Source organism: Schistocerca nitens, chromosome 6 (assembly GCF_023898315.1).
Source record: "Schistocerca nitens isolate TAMUIC-IGC-003100 chromosome 6, iqSchNite1.1, whole genome shotgun sequence".
Taxonomy (NCBI): Eukaryota; Metazoa; Arthropoda; class Insecta; order Orthoptera; family Acrididae; genus Schistocerca; species Schistocerca nitens.
Genome location: NC_064619.1, coordinates 559,478,329 through 559,496,750, shown reverse-complemented (window position 1 = coordinate 559,496,750; position 18,422 = coordinate 559,478,329). Strand labels below are relative to the sequence as shown.

General features: G+C 43.4%; 1 protein-coding gene across 1 annotated transcript in view; it reads left to right on the top strand.

The window, feature by feature from the left end:
- Positions 1 to 12,769, top strand: part of LOC126263464 (neurofilament medium polypeptide-like) — a 70,293-nt gene extending 57,524 nt beyond the window's left edge. The window contains exons 3-4 of the mRNA XM_049960556.1: positions 1,362 to 2,134; positions 12,626 to 12,769. Of these exons, the coding sequence (XP_049816513.1) occupies positions 1,362 to 2,134; positions 12,626 to 12,769 (917 nt within the window). The remainder of the gene's footprint in view (positions 1 to 1,361; positions 2,135 to 12,625) is intronic.
- Positions 12,770 to 18,422: the final 5,653 nt, after the last annotated feature.

The window sequence follows — 18,422 nt, the reverse complement described above, 5'->3', positions numbered from 1 at the left end:
ACAAGTGCAATTTTCGGACGAGTCATACTAATTTTTCAATGTGGAATCGGGACAGTGCATGAACGTTAAAATCGCGATAAGGAACAGTGCATTTTTTGAACAATATGAAGTAATAATATCTCACGATTGTGACTAAACTGTTTTTCTTGCCATATTAAATAGCCAAATAGCGTCAATAAACTGTGTTGTAAAGTGCAAATGCGAAAATCCGCGCGAAAAACTGTGAAAAGTGGACACTAAAGAGAGACACGTGTGAACAGTAAAATAGCAAAACGAGCCAAGACTTCGTCACACAAGTCGTCAGAAAGGTGTTTTGTGGTAATATGTTGACCAAAATTGCCTTTTGAACGGTGAAAATCGGACGGTTTCGTGTGGACCCATAAACTGGTATGCTGACGATAATGTATTGTGGCGACGCAACTAGTGAGTGACGTCACGCAGAGCCACGTAGTAGTCGCACCAAAGAGCTTCGATCCGCGAGGTGATTTCACACGACACCACGGCGAGCGACGCAACTTCGAGACAACGAGCGCAGTCCCGGCATCTAGCGGCCGAACTACGAACTACGCCCGCCTGCAGCGCCACGGAGCGGCCGACGGGGAACTACGTCGCCTTGCAGCTGATCTTCAACTTCACGTGAGCTCCAGCGGCGGCACAGCCGCGCCCATCTCAAACATCAAAACATCGCGACTCGCGGTAACGTCGGTTGGTGAGTGAAGACGACGGGTTAAAATAACAGTAAATTGCAGTGTGCAATATTCGCGATAAATAAACAGTTTTTAACTGATATTTACATTAGGAAAAGTGCTCAATTGCAGTAATTTCAGAAAAGTTGCGAAACATACTCGAAAGTCTAGCATGCTTATTTATGCACACTGCATTGTATAAATGATAATTGTTTTGATGAATTTGCATTTATAGATTTTGTGAGAGTTATGATTATCTTGTTTGAAACATTTTTACATAAACTGTGTATGTGGAAATTGTTACTGGAAATTTAGGTTTTTTCAGGGCTGTTATGTTCATTACTAATGCATGTTGTAACTGAAAGGATTGCAGGGACTGTTTGATTAGTTTCATGATAATTAGGAGTGTTTTGGGTTATTGGAGGTTATTTTGTATTACTTGCCTGGGCATTAAAAATAAACCAAACATGTCTACGGAAGATAAGCAGGTCTGTGAGGCAGTAGTTGAAAGGAAAGGGATAGGATAGGAAGACAGAGATGATTCAGGATTCAGTGAGTGTGGATTGTCATTAGGAAGCCCATCAGCACATTCAACTAGTTATCCTGAGACACCGGGACAAACGATGGGAGCTAGGCCAGTTTCAGAGGATGCGGATATGCGATCGATATTGGCAGCCTTGCTAAAAGAAAGTAGAGAGAGGGAAGAAAGGTTACACAAATCATTTAGGAAAAGTTCGCAAGAAATAAGAGAATCATTTAAGAAAGATTTACGGGAATCATTAAAGAAGAGTTCACAAGAACTCAGAGAAGCAATAGAGAAGAGTTCACGAGAATTCAGAGAATCACTAAAGGAAGATTTACAGGAGATCAAAACATCGTACACAAAGATGGAAGATAATCTGATGAAGGAAATGCAGGAGTTACCAGAACGATTGAAGATGAACGTCGACGAGAAAGAAAGTAAGCTACAGAAGAATACAGACCAGATCCAGGGAGACGTGGAGAAGACGGAAGGAAAGTTAACAGAGAAGATAGAAGAAGATGTTGAAGAAAATAGAACCGAATTGGGAGAAAAGATCACCGAGGTGACGCAGATGCAGAAACAATGCAACGATGTGGTTGAGGGGATAGGAGATAAGCAAAACCAATTGGCAGTCAATCCGAGAAATGCTATAGCCGTGCAGCGAGAAGAAGATGACCAGTGCATTGCAATCGAAGGTGAGGACTTCACTTGTGGAATCAAGAGGAAGAAAGGGAATACTAATTATGATCAGTTTGGAGGAGGATTATTGGAGAAATGCTGGCCCAAAAGTCGTCAGTGTGCAGAACTTGAGGACCCACTACGATGCAGACCACTTAGTAATTGGAAAGGAACGTCGGAAGAATTTGCCAAACATTTGTGGAAATGGAACGAGATTTTGGAACAACCCCTGAATGATAACGTCATGGTATCTGCGATAAAAAGAAGATTGAATCAGAAAAGGCAAGGAACCGTATCCAGGAGCCTAATTAAAGGTAGAGAGGCCTTAATGAAGATACCGGACCAATTGGAGACTATTAGATCACAGAAATACAAGCAAACTAATGATAGAAACAGAGAAGGGAGTAATGACCCAAGGATCCATATTAATCACTCGTCTGATTACAGAGGAAGAGGCGGAGGAACCGAAAAACCAAATGACACTCCAGGTGAGGTCCAGTCAAGAGTGAGGGCTACCAGGACCCGAGTAAACCTGGTAAGACATGGTTAGGACATTTAGCTGTAAAGTGGACATTTGAAAGAGGGAAGGGTTTGTTTACTTTGTGTTTTGTAAGGTATTACAATTAGAGTTGCATATTTCATATCAAAAATTAGCTAAGGATGAATATAAAACTTGTAATAACTATGTTGTAGTAATAATTCATATGTCCTGTGTTTAGGTAATGAATTTTTTGAGTGTATATGTTGAGTGTTATCATTTGATATTGGACTATTGAGGACTATTGCTGGTTGAGATGAAAAATTGTAAATTTTGGACAATGCCATTTATGTGATGCAATAACCTTTTGTAGAAATTGTTGTGGAGGCAGCCCACTACCGGAGTCCAGGACTATTTTGACAAATTGTAAATTCATTAATTATTTGTATTGCATGTTTTGTTCAAATGTAACTATGTTTTTAATCCCTTGCCAATTCTTTTTCGCCTGCGGTTCAAAAGAAGTTTTTGAGGGCGGGGATGTAAGGGGTCCGCAGGCCCTTACTGCTAAGTTTGCGTTCACACAGGTCGACAGGGCAACTATCGAGTAGTGTGTGCAGGGCGCGAGAGCTAGAGGGGATTCACCGGAGTGCCGAGTGTTGCTTGGGTAGATTCCCGCGAGGCGGGAAGAACTGGGCGGAGAGCAGTTAGTGTGGAGATGTGCTGAAGTCAGGGTGTGGTAGGTTCCCGCGAGGCGGGCAGAGCTGTGCAGAAGCCAGCAGTTGAATTAATGTAAATTATCGACAAAGGGAGTGGCCATCGCCGCGGTTTAACCCCTTTGTGTTAGTATTATACGGGAAAGTGAGAAAGTTTAATTACAGAGTGATTTCAGTGATATTAAGTGCCGCTATTGAACTTCCGCGTCTACCGCGCCGGCATTTCTTGGATTACAGTGATTGGATGTTGCGTGTGACGATTAAGAATAACTAGAGAAACCTGTGCTGAGATTAGCCGTCATTTACAGTGTATTGACGAAGGCAGTGGCTGTCTCCTTATTTTGTGCTTTTGCTAAGAATATAGATCTTGTTTGTGAATCTGTGTTGTGTCCTTCTTACCACCAAACAGTACTTATTACAGTATTTGCGAAGGAAAATACGGAATGTAACATCCCCTGAGCAGTCCAATCCGATTGCCAGCCCATTAGGTACACGGTCACATTAATCAATTATCTAAATTTGGGCTGCTATTTTGATCCTGAACGAGCGGAGATAATAAAATAAAAAGGGCATGTTACAAACCGCAAGCCTAAGCATCCTTCACTCTACAGGCTACCGTGTTATCTCAGAGCTAGCAAAGACCTGTGGCATTTGTCTCTCCAGTATTGTCCCACTGGTGCCTGGGACAAGTAAATTGCAATGTGAAACACGAGATAAAGTGCAGTTTCCATGTGGCACGACTTTCCTTGACTCTAAACCATAAACTGATGATGATACGATTCGGCACTGACTGGAGATTGTATTGTTGAATGACTCTCTGTGTAGTTGTTAGCCAAAGGCGGTCGTACAAAGAGTGGTAAACTATCACAGAAGCACTCACTTATTTGACAAGACGTATCTTCCACAAAAATAAAAATCTTAGAATTTTCGATATTTCTCAATACCCAGTTTTTCAGGTATGCCATCCAATCCAAAACCATCATAGTTCACCGTAAACTTTCATTACCTGTACAAACGTCAATGAAAAGAATGCTCATGGCTATGTGACTTTGGAGGTGACATTCACTTTCGTCAACACATACTCTCACTGAACGGCTGCAACATGGATTTAGGTAAATGTACTCTCGTGACAAAAGTAAGAATTCCTACCTTTGGCCAGAGTGCACGAACTTAAACACAAGTTTCAGAAGGTCTCACCCTAGTTACTCAGCTATCAAGCTGCTACGGTAGTCATATGTTGGGAATATAATAGCAAGAAAAAAGCCGCTTTTCCACCCTTGGTACGACGTTAGCTGCTGTGACAGGCTGCAGCTGTGATCCGCTCCCGCCCCGTTTGAAACTGGTGGCCTGGAACGGCGATGTACAAGGCAGGGCACTGTGACATGGAGACTTACTTCCTCGACTGTCCAATTCATTCTCTACTCTAGGTGTGTGGTCGGTCAATCATACTGTATCTTTGAAACTTTCTTAAGTTTACATTATCTCCAACACCGTATTTTCCTACATTTAATAACGCGCCTGCAATCCCCTCCAAGTGAAGGCGATAAACAGACGATAAAAATTTTGGGAAGCACTGTTTTCATTTTCCATGCAGTTACATAGGCTAGGTGCTTAACTTGTAGAGGCAGACCTGTTTACATAGTTTTTGACGATCTTGATATGCTTTCATGGCGTTTGACGTTTCAAGAGGTGTCCTGGTAGAGAAACTAAGCAGTTGCTAAACAGCGAAGAGCTCTGTAGCTACTGGTGTTGCTGTTTAACGTCTATTTCAGGCCATGTCAACAATAATGCTTTGTTGCCTCAAGTGTCGTTTTCCGTTGCCTAGCAATTACTACCGTATTCTCTCGAGTAATTGAAGTATCGATATGAATACATACATTCTCTGTGTTATTGAGTAAGAGAAGTTTCAGCTTTGATTCAAGTACTACAGTCTTGGGTTTTATGTTTCGAGCACAACTAACAAAACATGGGGAGCTTTAAAAGCTATGAACCAAACGAACACCGACCTTCACAGGTGAGGTACACCGTACACGCAAGAGGTATGAGCTACAATGACTTAACTGTCACCCTTTTATTTTCCATACAGAATCATCTGCAGTTAAAATATCGTATAAGATCTTAAATGATTGTGTATTTAGTGGCGAAGTATTTTCATATTGAAGGGTGCGGTGGAGTGTTATGTGATTTTGGGACATATAGTTAGTAACAACATACCACTTGAAAGAGCGCACTCTTTTCATTTTCCATGCAGTTTCATAGGCTAGGTGCTTAACTTACAGAGGCAGACCTGTTCACATAGTTTTTGACGATCTTCATGTGCTTTCATGGTGTTTTCTCAAATCCACTGCTTAGTTTCACAATTACAACGGTGCTACTTCATTACTTGGTTTTACAGTTACAACAGTATCACCACCCTTTCTCGGTTGTCGATGAAACATAAATACTGTTTGCGATCATCGTAGGGTCTCATTGCAGGTATTTTCTTCCGTCTGTGAAGGAAAAGACACTTTGGAAACTGGTGCCAATTGCGTAGAATCATACTGAGTCGAGTTAGCAGAATAACAAAAGAGTTTTCATCTCCTGTTCCTTAAGGAGATAGAATTAATATTTTGCAGTATCGTTAGTTGTTAAGGGCATTGGGAGTTTATTAACTGTTCGGATGTACTCGTCATGCAGATAGTGGTGAATATCTTTCAGTCGCAAAGTATTTTTTATTTCATCGTACGTACAATTAAATTGTTTGAAATTTTATTGCTGTGCTCGTTTAGGCATTGCTATCGACGTTGCGAGAGGGTGAAGGACTCTATGGTCACTGACGTTGCTGTTTAACGTCGATCTCATACCTTGATAAAAACAATGCTATTTCTCCTGAGGCGTCGGTCTCCGAAGCCCAGTAGAGTACTTGAAGTATCAAAACGAATATGTTCTCCGTGCTTCGAGTAAAAGAATCTTCAGTTTTGATTCAATTACTGTAGTGTAGAATTTTGTTTTTAGACTACAACTAACGATCCATATAAAGTTTTTGGGCACTTTTGAAAGCTTTGAACAATGCGAACACCCTGATGCATCGTACCCGAGGGAAGTATGAGCCATATTGACTTAACTGTCACCTATTTATTTACTCTATACAATCAGCTGCAGTGAGAAGATGGTATAAGAAATTAAAAAACTGTGTCTGTAGCGAGGTATTATCAAACTGAAGCATTACAATGGAACGTGAAGTAATGTAGGAACATAGGAACATATAGTTGGTTAACAGTATATCACATGAAAGAGCACTTTGTTTTTATTTTTCACACAGTTTCAAAGGTTACGTACTTGACTTGCAGAGGCAGACCTGTTTACATAGGTTTAGACGATGTTCATATTCTTGTATTGTGTATTCTCAAATTCAGTGCTTAGTTTCACAACGACATCGGCGAAAATTCGTTGCTTAGTTTTACAGTTACAACAGTGCAACCGGTCTTTCTCGCTTCTCGATTAAACATACTTATTGTCTGGAGTCGTTGTGGGGCTGCAATACTGGAATTTTCTTCCGTCTGTGGACGAGAAGACACTTTGGAAACTGGTGTCAGCTGTAAGAGTCATGTTGAATCGAGCTGGCACAGTAACAAAAGAGCTTTCCTCTCCTGTTCCTTAATGAAACTGAATTAATGTCTTGGAGTTTTCTTAGCTCTGAACTTCACTGGCAGTGTTTTCGTTGTTTAGATACTGCTGGATATCTTTCAACAGCAAAACATGGTTATTTCCTCATACATACATTTAAATTATTTAAAAAGTGAAGGAATCTGTAGTTACTAACGTTGCCGTTAAATGTTGATCTCTGACTGTGCTAACAACAATGCTATGTCGCCTAAATCATCGTACTCCGTCGTCTAGCAATTACTTCCGTATTCTCTCGAATACTTGAAGTATCGGCACGAATACATTCTGCGTGTTAGGAAAAGAAACTTCAGTTTTGATTCAAGTGCCATAATGTTGGAATTTTCGTTTCAGGTTCAGTTGCCGCAACATTATTAAGTTCTTGGACAGCTTTAAAAGCTTTGAACGAAGCGAACACCGAGCTTCATAGGTGAGGTACATCGTACGCGCAAGAGGTATGAGCAAATGACTTAACTGTTGCCTATTTATTTACCATATAGAATCATCTGTAGTTAGAATATCGTATAAGCTTTTAAATGACTATGTATGTAGTGGAGAAGTATCGCCAAATTGACGCGTGCGCCGGAGTGTGACGTTATTTCGCAATTTACAATTACTGGGTTACATGTGGAAAAGGAAAGTACGGTTCGATTCACATTCCAGTGCGTTGTTTCAGTTTGTCATGCAGCTTCCAACGTTAAGCTCTTGACGTGTGGCGACAGACATCTTTACTGAGTTTCTGACAGTGTTCATGAGTTGGAATAGCATATTCTCAAATTTTTTGCTTTGTTTCACAACGACAACGGTGCCACATGTCTCTCTCGCCTTCGATTACACATGTCATCAGCACAGGGCCGTGCTGCCGTAATTTTCTGGCGTGTGTGAAGAAGGAGACTCGTTGCAAACTTATGCGTAGAGTCGTATTGAGTCGAAGTGGTACCGTAGCAAGAGAGTTTCCTGTTGCTTAAGAAAACTGAATTAATGTCTTGGAGATGTTAGTTGTCAAACCCACTGTGTGTTTATAAGCCATTTACGGGTTTTCATAATTTAGATATCGCTGGGCATATTTCAGTCCCAAAATACGTAATTCCTTAACTCTCATGGCGGTGAAGACTGCTTTTAGGTTTGGTATTGTGCTTACGTCGTTGATGGCTATGACACAAAGAAGGAGCAGTGCATTCAGGCGAGATTATACTGACTCAGAAAGGTATCGTAAAAATCATAAGATCGTTAGAGTCTGCGGAGGGATTTGGGATCGTTGCGTAGATTATATTTTATGCCGCCACCAACACGTTGTCATAGGTACATACAAATCAAATCACCGTTCCTGCCTCACAGCGCCATATTGAGCAAACGTGAAATAGTCAGCAAATTAAATATACTATGTGGCCGGATATGAGATTGTAATAACTAAACTTTGTGTTTATCTGAAACTAGTATCGTGTAGTACTGTCTTGCTAGTTCATGTTCAGTGTAACGGTGAAAGCTTCAAATAACTGCTGTCAAAACAAAATTATTCTTCGTAAAATAAATGTACCACATAATGAACACGCCTTTGTCTGACTTCAAATAACTGGTATTAATTTGATTCATCGAACTGAATAACTAACAAGGAAATAAATTAATGAACTCTTCACTAGTCACAAATGGATAAGCTTACTCTAATAAAACAACGATATTTCATCGATCTGAATTTTGTATGCCGTTTGTAACATTGACAGCTGTCTTTGTTAGAAAAACAAAGTTTACAGATATGCCGTCATGGTCCCAGGTTTTTGTTGCCTTTAGCTTGTGAGACATTGCTATAAGATTTATTCACGGAGATGGTCTGCTCATATCTAACGTGCTGCCCTTTATCGTTGCAGTAATGTCCCGACGCATAGGGAATTTATTCTCCCGCTGTGTAGGCGGTTAGAAAGATGAAGATCTGCGATTGGAAGAGACCTTCGACGCTGTTCCATTTGCTTTACAGGCGAGTCACGTCATATTGCATTACTGATGATATAATTTGCAAAGTAGTAACGCTTGACAGCTACGTGATTGTTCATGCGATAGCCGTCTTAGACGGGCATCTCTCCTCGAGTGATGATTATGTGTTGGTTTCAGTTCTCTAAAAGGAGGGTGTTTACTGGGAGGAATATGGTTAAAAGTAGAACAGTAGTAAAAACTCAAAAATTAACACATAAAAATTCTCTAAAAATATCACACACACACACACACACACACACACACAGAGAGAGAGAGAGAGAGAGAGAGAGAGAGAGAGAGAGAGAGAGAGAAAGAGAGAGGTAGATAGAGAGAGACTGAGAAATTACCAGAATCACATTTAAAACCATTTCCAAAACTGAAGGTACAACTGATAGTGATTCACTGATGCCATGACAGATGAATATCAATAGCGGATGGATGTATACGTTGATCGCCGGAGCCAAGGTGGATGTGTCAGCTACTCAGCGGCACACAAAAGCCTCCAACCTAAAACATGGGCTAATATTCAAGCCCAACAGAATTTTAAAGACTAACCTTATTCGTCTTGACTTTCAGCTATAATACCGTGCAAGCGTCCTCTTAAATTAACTTCGGCCTTCTGAGATAACGTGAACATAATATATGCCGTAGAAAAATTTGTATGCCACAGAGATCAGTTATTTACTGGTCGTCACCCCATAGTGTGAAATCCTATGTTAGAACTTTGTCCTGTTCGGACAGGATTCAGGTTGACTTCAACGCATCAGAGAAATCGGTAATTAGTTGGGACTTGGTCGGGATACTGGCCAGTCACACCTTCTCCCACAGTCGTATGTGTGTCTGATCTGCACGATAATGGTTCATTGTGTCGTATTGTATTCCACACAGGCTTCTTGGTCGCATGATCTGCTTGTTCTTCTCCATAGATCCCACGGGACTAGTCCCCCTGCTCCATGCTATTAGCACATTATATCAGTACGTCTCGTATAAGACAAGATAATGTTGGTAGTATAGCTTGAATTCCGCTTAAATGGCTGTATCAAATCTATTGACAGGCATTAAATTTAACATTGACCTAAGACATAGAGAGATTAAAGTATCCAAAGGATTTACCATGCTGGGAATTTATGTATGGCATTAGAAAAGAATGTCCGAACTGTAATGAACCTATGGAGGAGGCTTGAGAATTGAAACGTCCCTGTTAAGTTGTAGAGAATCATGCTGAAACGTCTTGTAAGAGCAAAGGTTAATCTGTTGCAAACACGAGTGACTGGTTGCAGTCGTCATTGTAGACCGTCTAGTTACTCTACCAGTTATCATCTGCTCGCGGCGAATAATCTAATAATCAACGGAAATGGATACTTGTAAGAGTTCCGAGTCTATTGTTGTGTTTCAGAGGAACACTCATTGTGTCATTCGTGGAGTCAGAAAACAGAGAAAGTGGAACTGTTAGTAAAACCTCTCGCAATCCTGCTTAAATTTTTTTGAAGCGCCAGATCACACAAGATAATGGAATAAAACGACCTGTGACTCAAAGTAGTTCCATTGTAGCTCTCTGCCCTTCCAGGTGAACACTTCGCTCGACCGACAGTTACAACAGTGATTGTGAATCCAAATATGTTTGGAAGCAGGCATACCTAAAGCCACTGAGATGTAAATATTGTTACTAAAAACCATCTCCAACTCTTAAATGTGACCAGAACAGTGGTGTAACTTGGAGATTATGGTCAACCAACGAATACCTGTTATCGTCATCTCCAACCTCCAAAATGCGTGATAAGTGTAGCGTTTCCTAACACTCACACCCATCTCCGCTACACATGTAGTACATCATCAGACTAATGAGCGGTTTTCAGTTCATTGCGCAGATCTATCCTGAGGGCATAGGAGCAGATGAGATGTCGTCGTGACAAAAAATGTATCATCTGCTCTGATTCTCAAAGTGCCCTTCTCGCTGTTGGACTGATGTACCCAGCAGATCGGATGGTGCAACAGGTGCAGAATGCTCTCCTTCTCTTGCACAGGCAAAACAAGGAAATCATTTTTTGCTGGGTTCCAGGGCATATAGCCACCCAGGGAAACGAACTCGCTGATGCTGCTGCTAAGGAGGCTTTCTCCCTTCCTCCTCATGCGCGCTGTGCAGTCCCCCTGTGGGCTGTCACTTCATTTGTGACCGAGGATACCATACGTTGGTGGGAGTCCCAGTGGCTGGAAGTAAGGGGCAATAAACTACGTTCCATCAAGACTTCAGTACGACTATGGATCACCTGCTTCCGCTTGCGACAGTGTGAAGAAGTAGCTCTTACTCAGATTAGAGTGGGACATTCTCCATTGACACATGGTTTCCTCTTACATCGGTAGGAGCCCCCAGTATGTCAGGGGTGCGGGACACAGCTGTCAGTACGACATCTTTTAACTGAGTCTGGTTTATATGACAACATGAGGGTTGAACTGGGTCTCCCACAGTATCTTACCTCTATTTTAACTGATAACGAGGCGAGTGCTGTTCGTGTCATAAAATTTTGTGTGGTATCCGGAATTCTTCCCAAAATACTTGGTGTGCGATCTTAATGTGTCACAGAGTGGCTGGGTCACGTATTATTTCTAAGTCGTCATTCAGCCAAACTTATTTGTCCCTTTTTTAACAGCATCTTTACTGGTATTTTCTCCATGATTTTATTTGGTTATCCAGTTGTGTCTCTCTGGGGTTGTAATACGGGATTTTCTGTTCCTCCCCTTCTTGGGGTTTCTTTACGTTTCCTGTGGTGGGATCAAACGTAGTTTTCCAGTTTATTAACCTGCTTCCATAGATTATGAAAACCTTCTTCGGTAATACATTAATGCAAGGGCGGTGATGACCTAGCTGTTGAACGCCCTCCGCCATAAATCATCATCATCTTTTTCAACAGGAGCGTCAGTTCAACCTTACTATACAAACGGCTGCAGGAAGAGGACTAAAGCCATGCTGCCACAGTGAGCGTGATTTCGATTAGTATAAAGAACAAGAGGGTTTGACTTCAAAGTGTACTTCTCGTTTAGTGACCACATCACTCACTTCAGACTGTCACACAAGTCAATGCTCAGCTTCTGCGCGTTTACTCAAGTTGTTGTTTCCATTTTCGTGCACAGTACTTGGACGACCATTCCAGCCGTCTTCTCTAGGCTCTGGAAGTTTTGCTGTTGTGCACATGCAGCCTGGAATTCAACTGTTGTCATGCACTTTTGATACAACCGTAGAATGAGATTTTACTCGTCGCCACCCTCAACAATTTATAGCGGTCTGAGGGAAACACTACGGGACGAGAACGAGGAGAACACTGAAACACCGATAATGATTAGTGACAAGAACACACACACATTTAATGACAAATAATCAAATTTGTACAAATCGGCTCAGGCAGCAGATACTGAGGTTGAACTACTGATCCAGAAGCTATGTCTGGATAGTAAACAGTTCTTGTCCCACTGGAGTGTTCACTCAAGAGGGGCTGGTGAGGAATCGCTAGAAGCAGACTATGCAGAGCGAAGCACACAAACAGAAGACAGTCTTCTCGGTAGTCGAGCTGGCTTTGTAATGCCTTCTCTGCTGTGGTGCCAGCACGTATCACTTCTCTGGCGGCGCTACCGCTGTGACTTCTTGGTGTGGCAATCGCTGGGCTACACGCCAGCTCTAGAGCGGGTTGTCGGCCTATCGACGCCTGTGGTGTTGCCTGGTGGTGTGTGCTGTGCCTGCAACAACACACTTCTCTCATCCCCTTCCCAAAATGTCCTGGCTGTGGTCGCACATGGTTGCAGCGTGAACCGACTACCGACTGTGAAGGATAAGTCTGGTGCAGGCGCAACAGGTGGGTCGGGAACTGGAATTGAAATCGGTGACCAGCTCCCGTCCACGCCCCGGCATTCACCCTGAACCCCACGTGAACACTTCGCAAACCAGGACCGGAAAGTCGAGCGCTGGAGGACCCTCTCGAAGAGGAAGGCGACAGAGCGCAGAGGCGTCTCCGACGGCGACATGGGCTGCTATGATGACGGCATCGGGGGTAAGGGCGCGTCCACCTCCATGGGAAGCGCCTTGGGCTGAGATGCCATCTGGTCTGTGCTGGACAGCCGCGACCATGGGTCTTGGCTGCGTTCTGAATCTATAAATGAAAGGCAGCTGGAGGATCACGGAGTCTCAGAGGGAGAAGGTGGTTCCAGTGTCTTTTGAGAGCGACCCTGTAGGGGAAAAAACCAAGAACATGCTGTGTCCAAGGACACAACGGTCTCCTGTTACCATAGCAGTCCATGCTGGAAGGTACTGAAGAGTACCGTGTGCTGGATTTGAAAAATTAGAATCTTTGTACTGACTGGTACTCCTCTTTGGCGGGTGCGGCAGATGAAGCAGGGTGCAATGTCAGTGGCCGTACAGGAGTTGGGCGAGGAAGGACCATTTCGAGGCATCACATGATAGGCTGACAGGAATAGTTGCAAGGCCTGCTCCCTTGAGCGAGTTCCACAGAACTCATCTGCACCTTGAATGTTTGCATGAAACGATCAGCTTCTCCACTTGATTGCGGGTGGAACGGCGTTGTGGTCATATGTTCATAACCAGATGAGATGTTCAGATACGTGTAAAATCTTATGGGACTTAACTGCTAAGGTCATCAGTCCCTAAGCTTACACAATACTTAACCTAAATTATCCTAAGGACAAACACACACACCCATGCCCGAGGGAGGACTCGAACCTCCGCCGGGACCAGCCGCACAGTCCATGACTGCAGCGCCTCAGACCGCTCGGCTAGTCCCGCGCGGCTGTTCATAGCCGTTGGCCTTGCAAAATTATTCAAATTCCTCTGGGATTCCTCTGCGGTTCGTTATCAGACACTAACATTTCCGGCAAGTCTTCGAAGCAAACAATTGAAATAAGTGTTCTGATATTACTGGCAGACATCGCAGAGTTCATCAGAACTACAATGGGAAAACGACTGAAGGCATCCACTACAACAAAGCATCGTTTGTTCCAGAAAGGTCCAGCAAAATCAATGTGGATGCGTTCCCATGGACCGCTGAGGTGTGGCCAGTCAGAAATGCGTTGAAGTGGAGCCGTCTGTCGCTGCATGCAATCGACGCAGAATAACGGCATGCCTTCAATGTGGGTGTCCATGTCTGGCGGAGAAAAAGTACGTCAAGGAAGCTGCTTTGTCCTCACAACACCCCAGTGTCCCTGATGCAACAACCGTAAAACATCCTGGTGAAGGGTGCTTGGGATGATGACTCGGGGCTGGTCACACTCGGTCAGTAAAAGTTAAACACCATTCCGTGCTAACAAAGCTTGACAGTGAGCAAAGTATCGACGTGCTCTCGGCCTAACCAAATGCGTAAATCTGCATCCGCAGCTTTCTTCAGTGCTACAAGACGAAAGTCCCTGGGAAAATAATGAACTGCGGAATAGTCAAGTGAATCTATCTGACAACACGAGGTTTCAGAGGAGTCCATTGGTAATCTTGACAACGCATGGATGTTGGAATGTAGATCTGTAGGGTGATACAAGATTTCATAGTTGTCGTTCGATAGCAATTTAGCCCATCGTTGCAATTTCTGCACGGTGTGTGGCAGAACAGTATTGGTTGCGTGGAGGAGTGAAGTGAGTGGCTTATGATCCGTGACCTAGTAGAACTTCCTTTCATGGAGGTAATGATGTAACTTTTACACCATAAATGATAGCCAATGCTTCTTTTTCAATCTGACTGTAATTTACCTGAGTCCCTGTCAGACGTTTGGAGGCAAGTGCTGTTGGACGATCCATTGATCCGACATGATGCGACAGAATGGACCTAGGCCAATGGAAAAAGCATCAACTGCTAACATAACTGGTTTAGCCGGATCAAAATGTATAGGCACGCGTTACTAAGCAGGGCCCGTTTCAGTCGAGCAAACGCCAACTGGGATTTTTTGGTCCATGCAAACGGAACACCCTTAGTCGTAACTTGTGAAGAGGAGCTGCGCTCGGAGAGGCGTGGGGAATGAAGTTGAAGTAGTAGTTCAGTTTGCCTAACTCTGCTTGCAGTTCCCTTAGATTTTTGGGAGCCGGAAAATCTTTGATTGTTCGCAAATGAGTGTGGTTGGGGTGAATAACCCGCACACTAACGACATGTCCCAGGTACTCTGTTTCCGTTTGGAAAAAAGAGCACTTGTCTTTGCGACACTTGAGGCCTGTCGATAAAAGTACTTGAAAAAGGCACTCGATATTGGCCAAATATTCTTCTGCAGAACGCCCGCACACAACGGCATCTAGGTAATTTGAACGCGAAGGCAGCTTGACAGTCAGTTGTTCTAAAAGCGTTGAAAAATCGCCGGTGGTGAGGCACTACCGAAGGGCAGGCGTTGAGATTCGAATAACCCGAGATGATCGTTAATAACCAAAATTATCTTTGAGTAGTCGTCCAAAGACAACTGGAGGTAAGCATCCGCCAAGCCTGTCTTGGAAAAATAAGGACCCTCGCCCAATCTGTCCATTAGTTCCTCAGGGCGAGGCAAAGGGTACACGTCTATCACTACCTGAGGACTCACAGTGGACTTAAACTCAACACACAGTCGAAGACATCCTGATGGTTTGCGAAAGATGACTAATGCGAAAAACCACTGACTAGCACTGATTGGCGTGATGGCCCCATCAGCTTGCAATTGCCGTAATTGTTCAGCGACCTGTTCCCTAATGGTAATGGACACTTGCCTACCATGACAAAAATTTTAATTGCTCGTTGTCTTGTGACAAATGAGCTGAAAATTGTTCGTACAACCGAGACCGTCACTATAAAGTTCACTACATTTGTCATACAGAGCTTAAAGCTTGTCTGCGGGCACATGTGTTGACATTTGCAACATAAACTTAGGAGTGGACAATCCGAAAATGTCAAAAGAATCCAAGCCAAAAATATTCTGAGAAGATTTCGCAGAAAGCACCCTGAATACAACTATCTTTTGTAACAGAGAATAATAGAGTATTATTGAGAAGGTGGTTCGATGAACCCTCTGTCAGGTACTTAAACGTGACTTGCAGAGTATCCTTGAAGACGTAGATGTATCTTCGTTACACCTTGAAAAGCAGCTGGCATTGTGATAGTCCCTAAAACTGCAATTTCCTATCCGTTATAAGCTGAGAACACATGCGTAGCTGGACTCAGTATTGGTGAACCTAACCGTTAAAAAGTAAGTCTGTTGAGAAGTGTACTGAAGAACCAGCGTCCAGTTGTAATTTGACGTCTGTCTTAGCTACTGTCCAAGCAACAAACACCTTGTCCCGAGAACGTTCCACATCTAAGACAAAACTATCACTTCCTGCCTGTTGCTGTGACCTACTACAATGCGCGACAGCTGAAGTGGACAAAGATTTAGTAGTGGACCTGTATTTGCGTCGGCATGGCGTGTTTGGCGTATGGAAATCACCCGACTGATATTTGCTAAGATTTGTACTTGGGCGACCTTTCACAACATTTACTGCTGCCACCGGGTCGCATTGTTCTGTGGCTAACTGTGCCATGACAACATTAATGGTCTTAACTGGTTTAGTGGCATGTTGCTTGGGAGTTAGCTGTGCATGAGGCTTTTCCATGCACTCTGACTGAATATGACCATTCGTGTTGCAAAAATAACAAATAGCGTCGCGACTTGGGCACTCAGCAGCTTACGGTGACTAAAGCACTTTGGGCAAGACTATCTACTGGCAGGCCGGCAGGAGTGGCGGAGCGGTTCTAGGCGCTAGAGTCTGGAACCGCGCGACCGCTACGGTCGCAGGTTCGATTCCTGCCTCGGGCATGGATGTGTGTGCTGTCCTTACGTTAGATAGGTTTAAGTAGTTTTAATTTCTAGGGGACTGATGACCTCAGAAGTTAAGTCCCATAGTGCTCAGAGCCATTTGTCTACTGGCGTTCTGTCGGCGCGGCATGGTATTGTTTGTCTCTGTATGTGACGTAGCACGCTGTGTCGCAAGGCCGGCCGGGCAAAGGACTGTTTTACGTTCTGCAGCAGTACTAACACTGTTTCTTTGCAATTCGTTAATATCCGACATTTTCATCTCACACTTAGCTAAATCGTAAGTGCCCTGAGCCTCAGTTAACAACAACATAGTATCTAAAGAAGGATCACATTGTTTCAAAATAGCAACAGAAATATTGTGACTTATAGCTTCACGCAACACGACATCACTGAATGATTGTTCAAATGGTTCAAATGGCTCTAAGCACTATGGAACTTAACATATGAGGTCATCAGTCCCCTAGACTTAGAACTACTTAAACGTAACTAACCTAAGGACATCACGCACATCCATGTCTGAGGCAGGATTCGAACCTGCGACCATAGCAGCAGCACGTTTCCGGACTGAAGCGCCTAGAACCGCTCGGCCACGGCGGCCGGCTGAATGATTGTCCTCAACGACACAAACATTTGTAAAGCCCAGTTAAAAAAAGTAATTCAGTGATCCATTATTTATAAGTTTGGTTTGCTGCCCGCTGAAGGTGGAAAAACTTGAACCTCGCAGCAGTCATGACTGTTTGTTCATCAAAGTAAGTACGAGTATTTAACTTGCTATGTGAAGTCTCACACTCTAAATGTTCTGGTTGTTCGCCAGGAAACAATTTCACTATGAGCCTGTAAACTTCCGTGTCCACTATGGAAAGAAAAAAATGGTTCGCTGTTTGTACCTTGCAGCTGGTGTGCCTCCATATGATTCATCAGTTGAGCTAAGTATTCCGACCAGTCCTCATGCTGTTTGTTGAAACTGCAGTGTGGCTGATGGAGGATGCGGCTGTGGCTGCTGTGCTGCATATAGAGTCTGCTGTTGTGTTCGGTGCATCATGGCTTGGAGTTGCTGTTGGATTTGCTCGCTCTGAACGGAATAACACGCTTTAGAGAACCGTCTTGTGACAAAGAGGCCATGCCTGTAAGGAATTTGGATCAGACACACAAAATAACAAACTAGTCTCAATCGTAGTGTCCGTCCATAATTACAAGTCCACACAGCAATACAGGGTGTACTTAAAGCCCGGGAACACTTTCAATTATTTATTGCACAAGAACCGAACATTGTATAGATGTCATACATACGTCATTTTGAACAGAAACCCTGAGAGCTTTTTTACATGTATACCGCCACAGCCTAGTTTGGTAATTTGCCGATAGTTAGCGCTAGTCGCAAACATGGCGAGTTCAGGTGCGGAGCGAGCTTTCTGTGTGTTGGAGTTCAACAAAAACAAGTGTGCTACAGCTGTTCAGCGGATGTTTAGAACCAAGTACGGTAAGAAGCCATCTGCCACTGTCACAACAAATTATTTACGAGGGGTTGCTTGTGCCCAGCAAAGAAAAGCAAACGTCCAAGGGTGAGTGACGTGAATGTGGACACCATCTCTGGACTGGGTTGTCAACGCCTGCATTGCTGCCTGCTGGTGCGTGGTGTGTTAAGACACCACACCGACCAATAAACAAACGTAGCGCCAACTGAAGAAGGGTCTCAATAGACTGGAAGAAAGCGCAGGTCACTCATGTACATAAGAAGGATAAAAGAACGAACCAGCAAAATTTCACACCAATATCTTTAACATCAGTTTGCTACAGAATCCTTGAACATATTCTCAGTTCGAATATAAAAAAATTCCTTTAGAGGGAAACGCTTGCGTCCACAAATAAACACGGTTTTAGAAAGCATCGCTCTTGCGATGTATGCATATCTAAAGAAAGAGACATTGGAAAATAAAC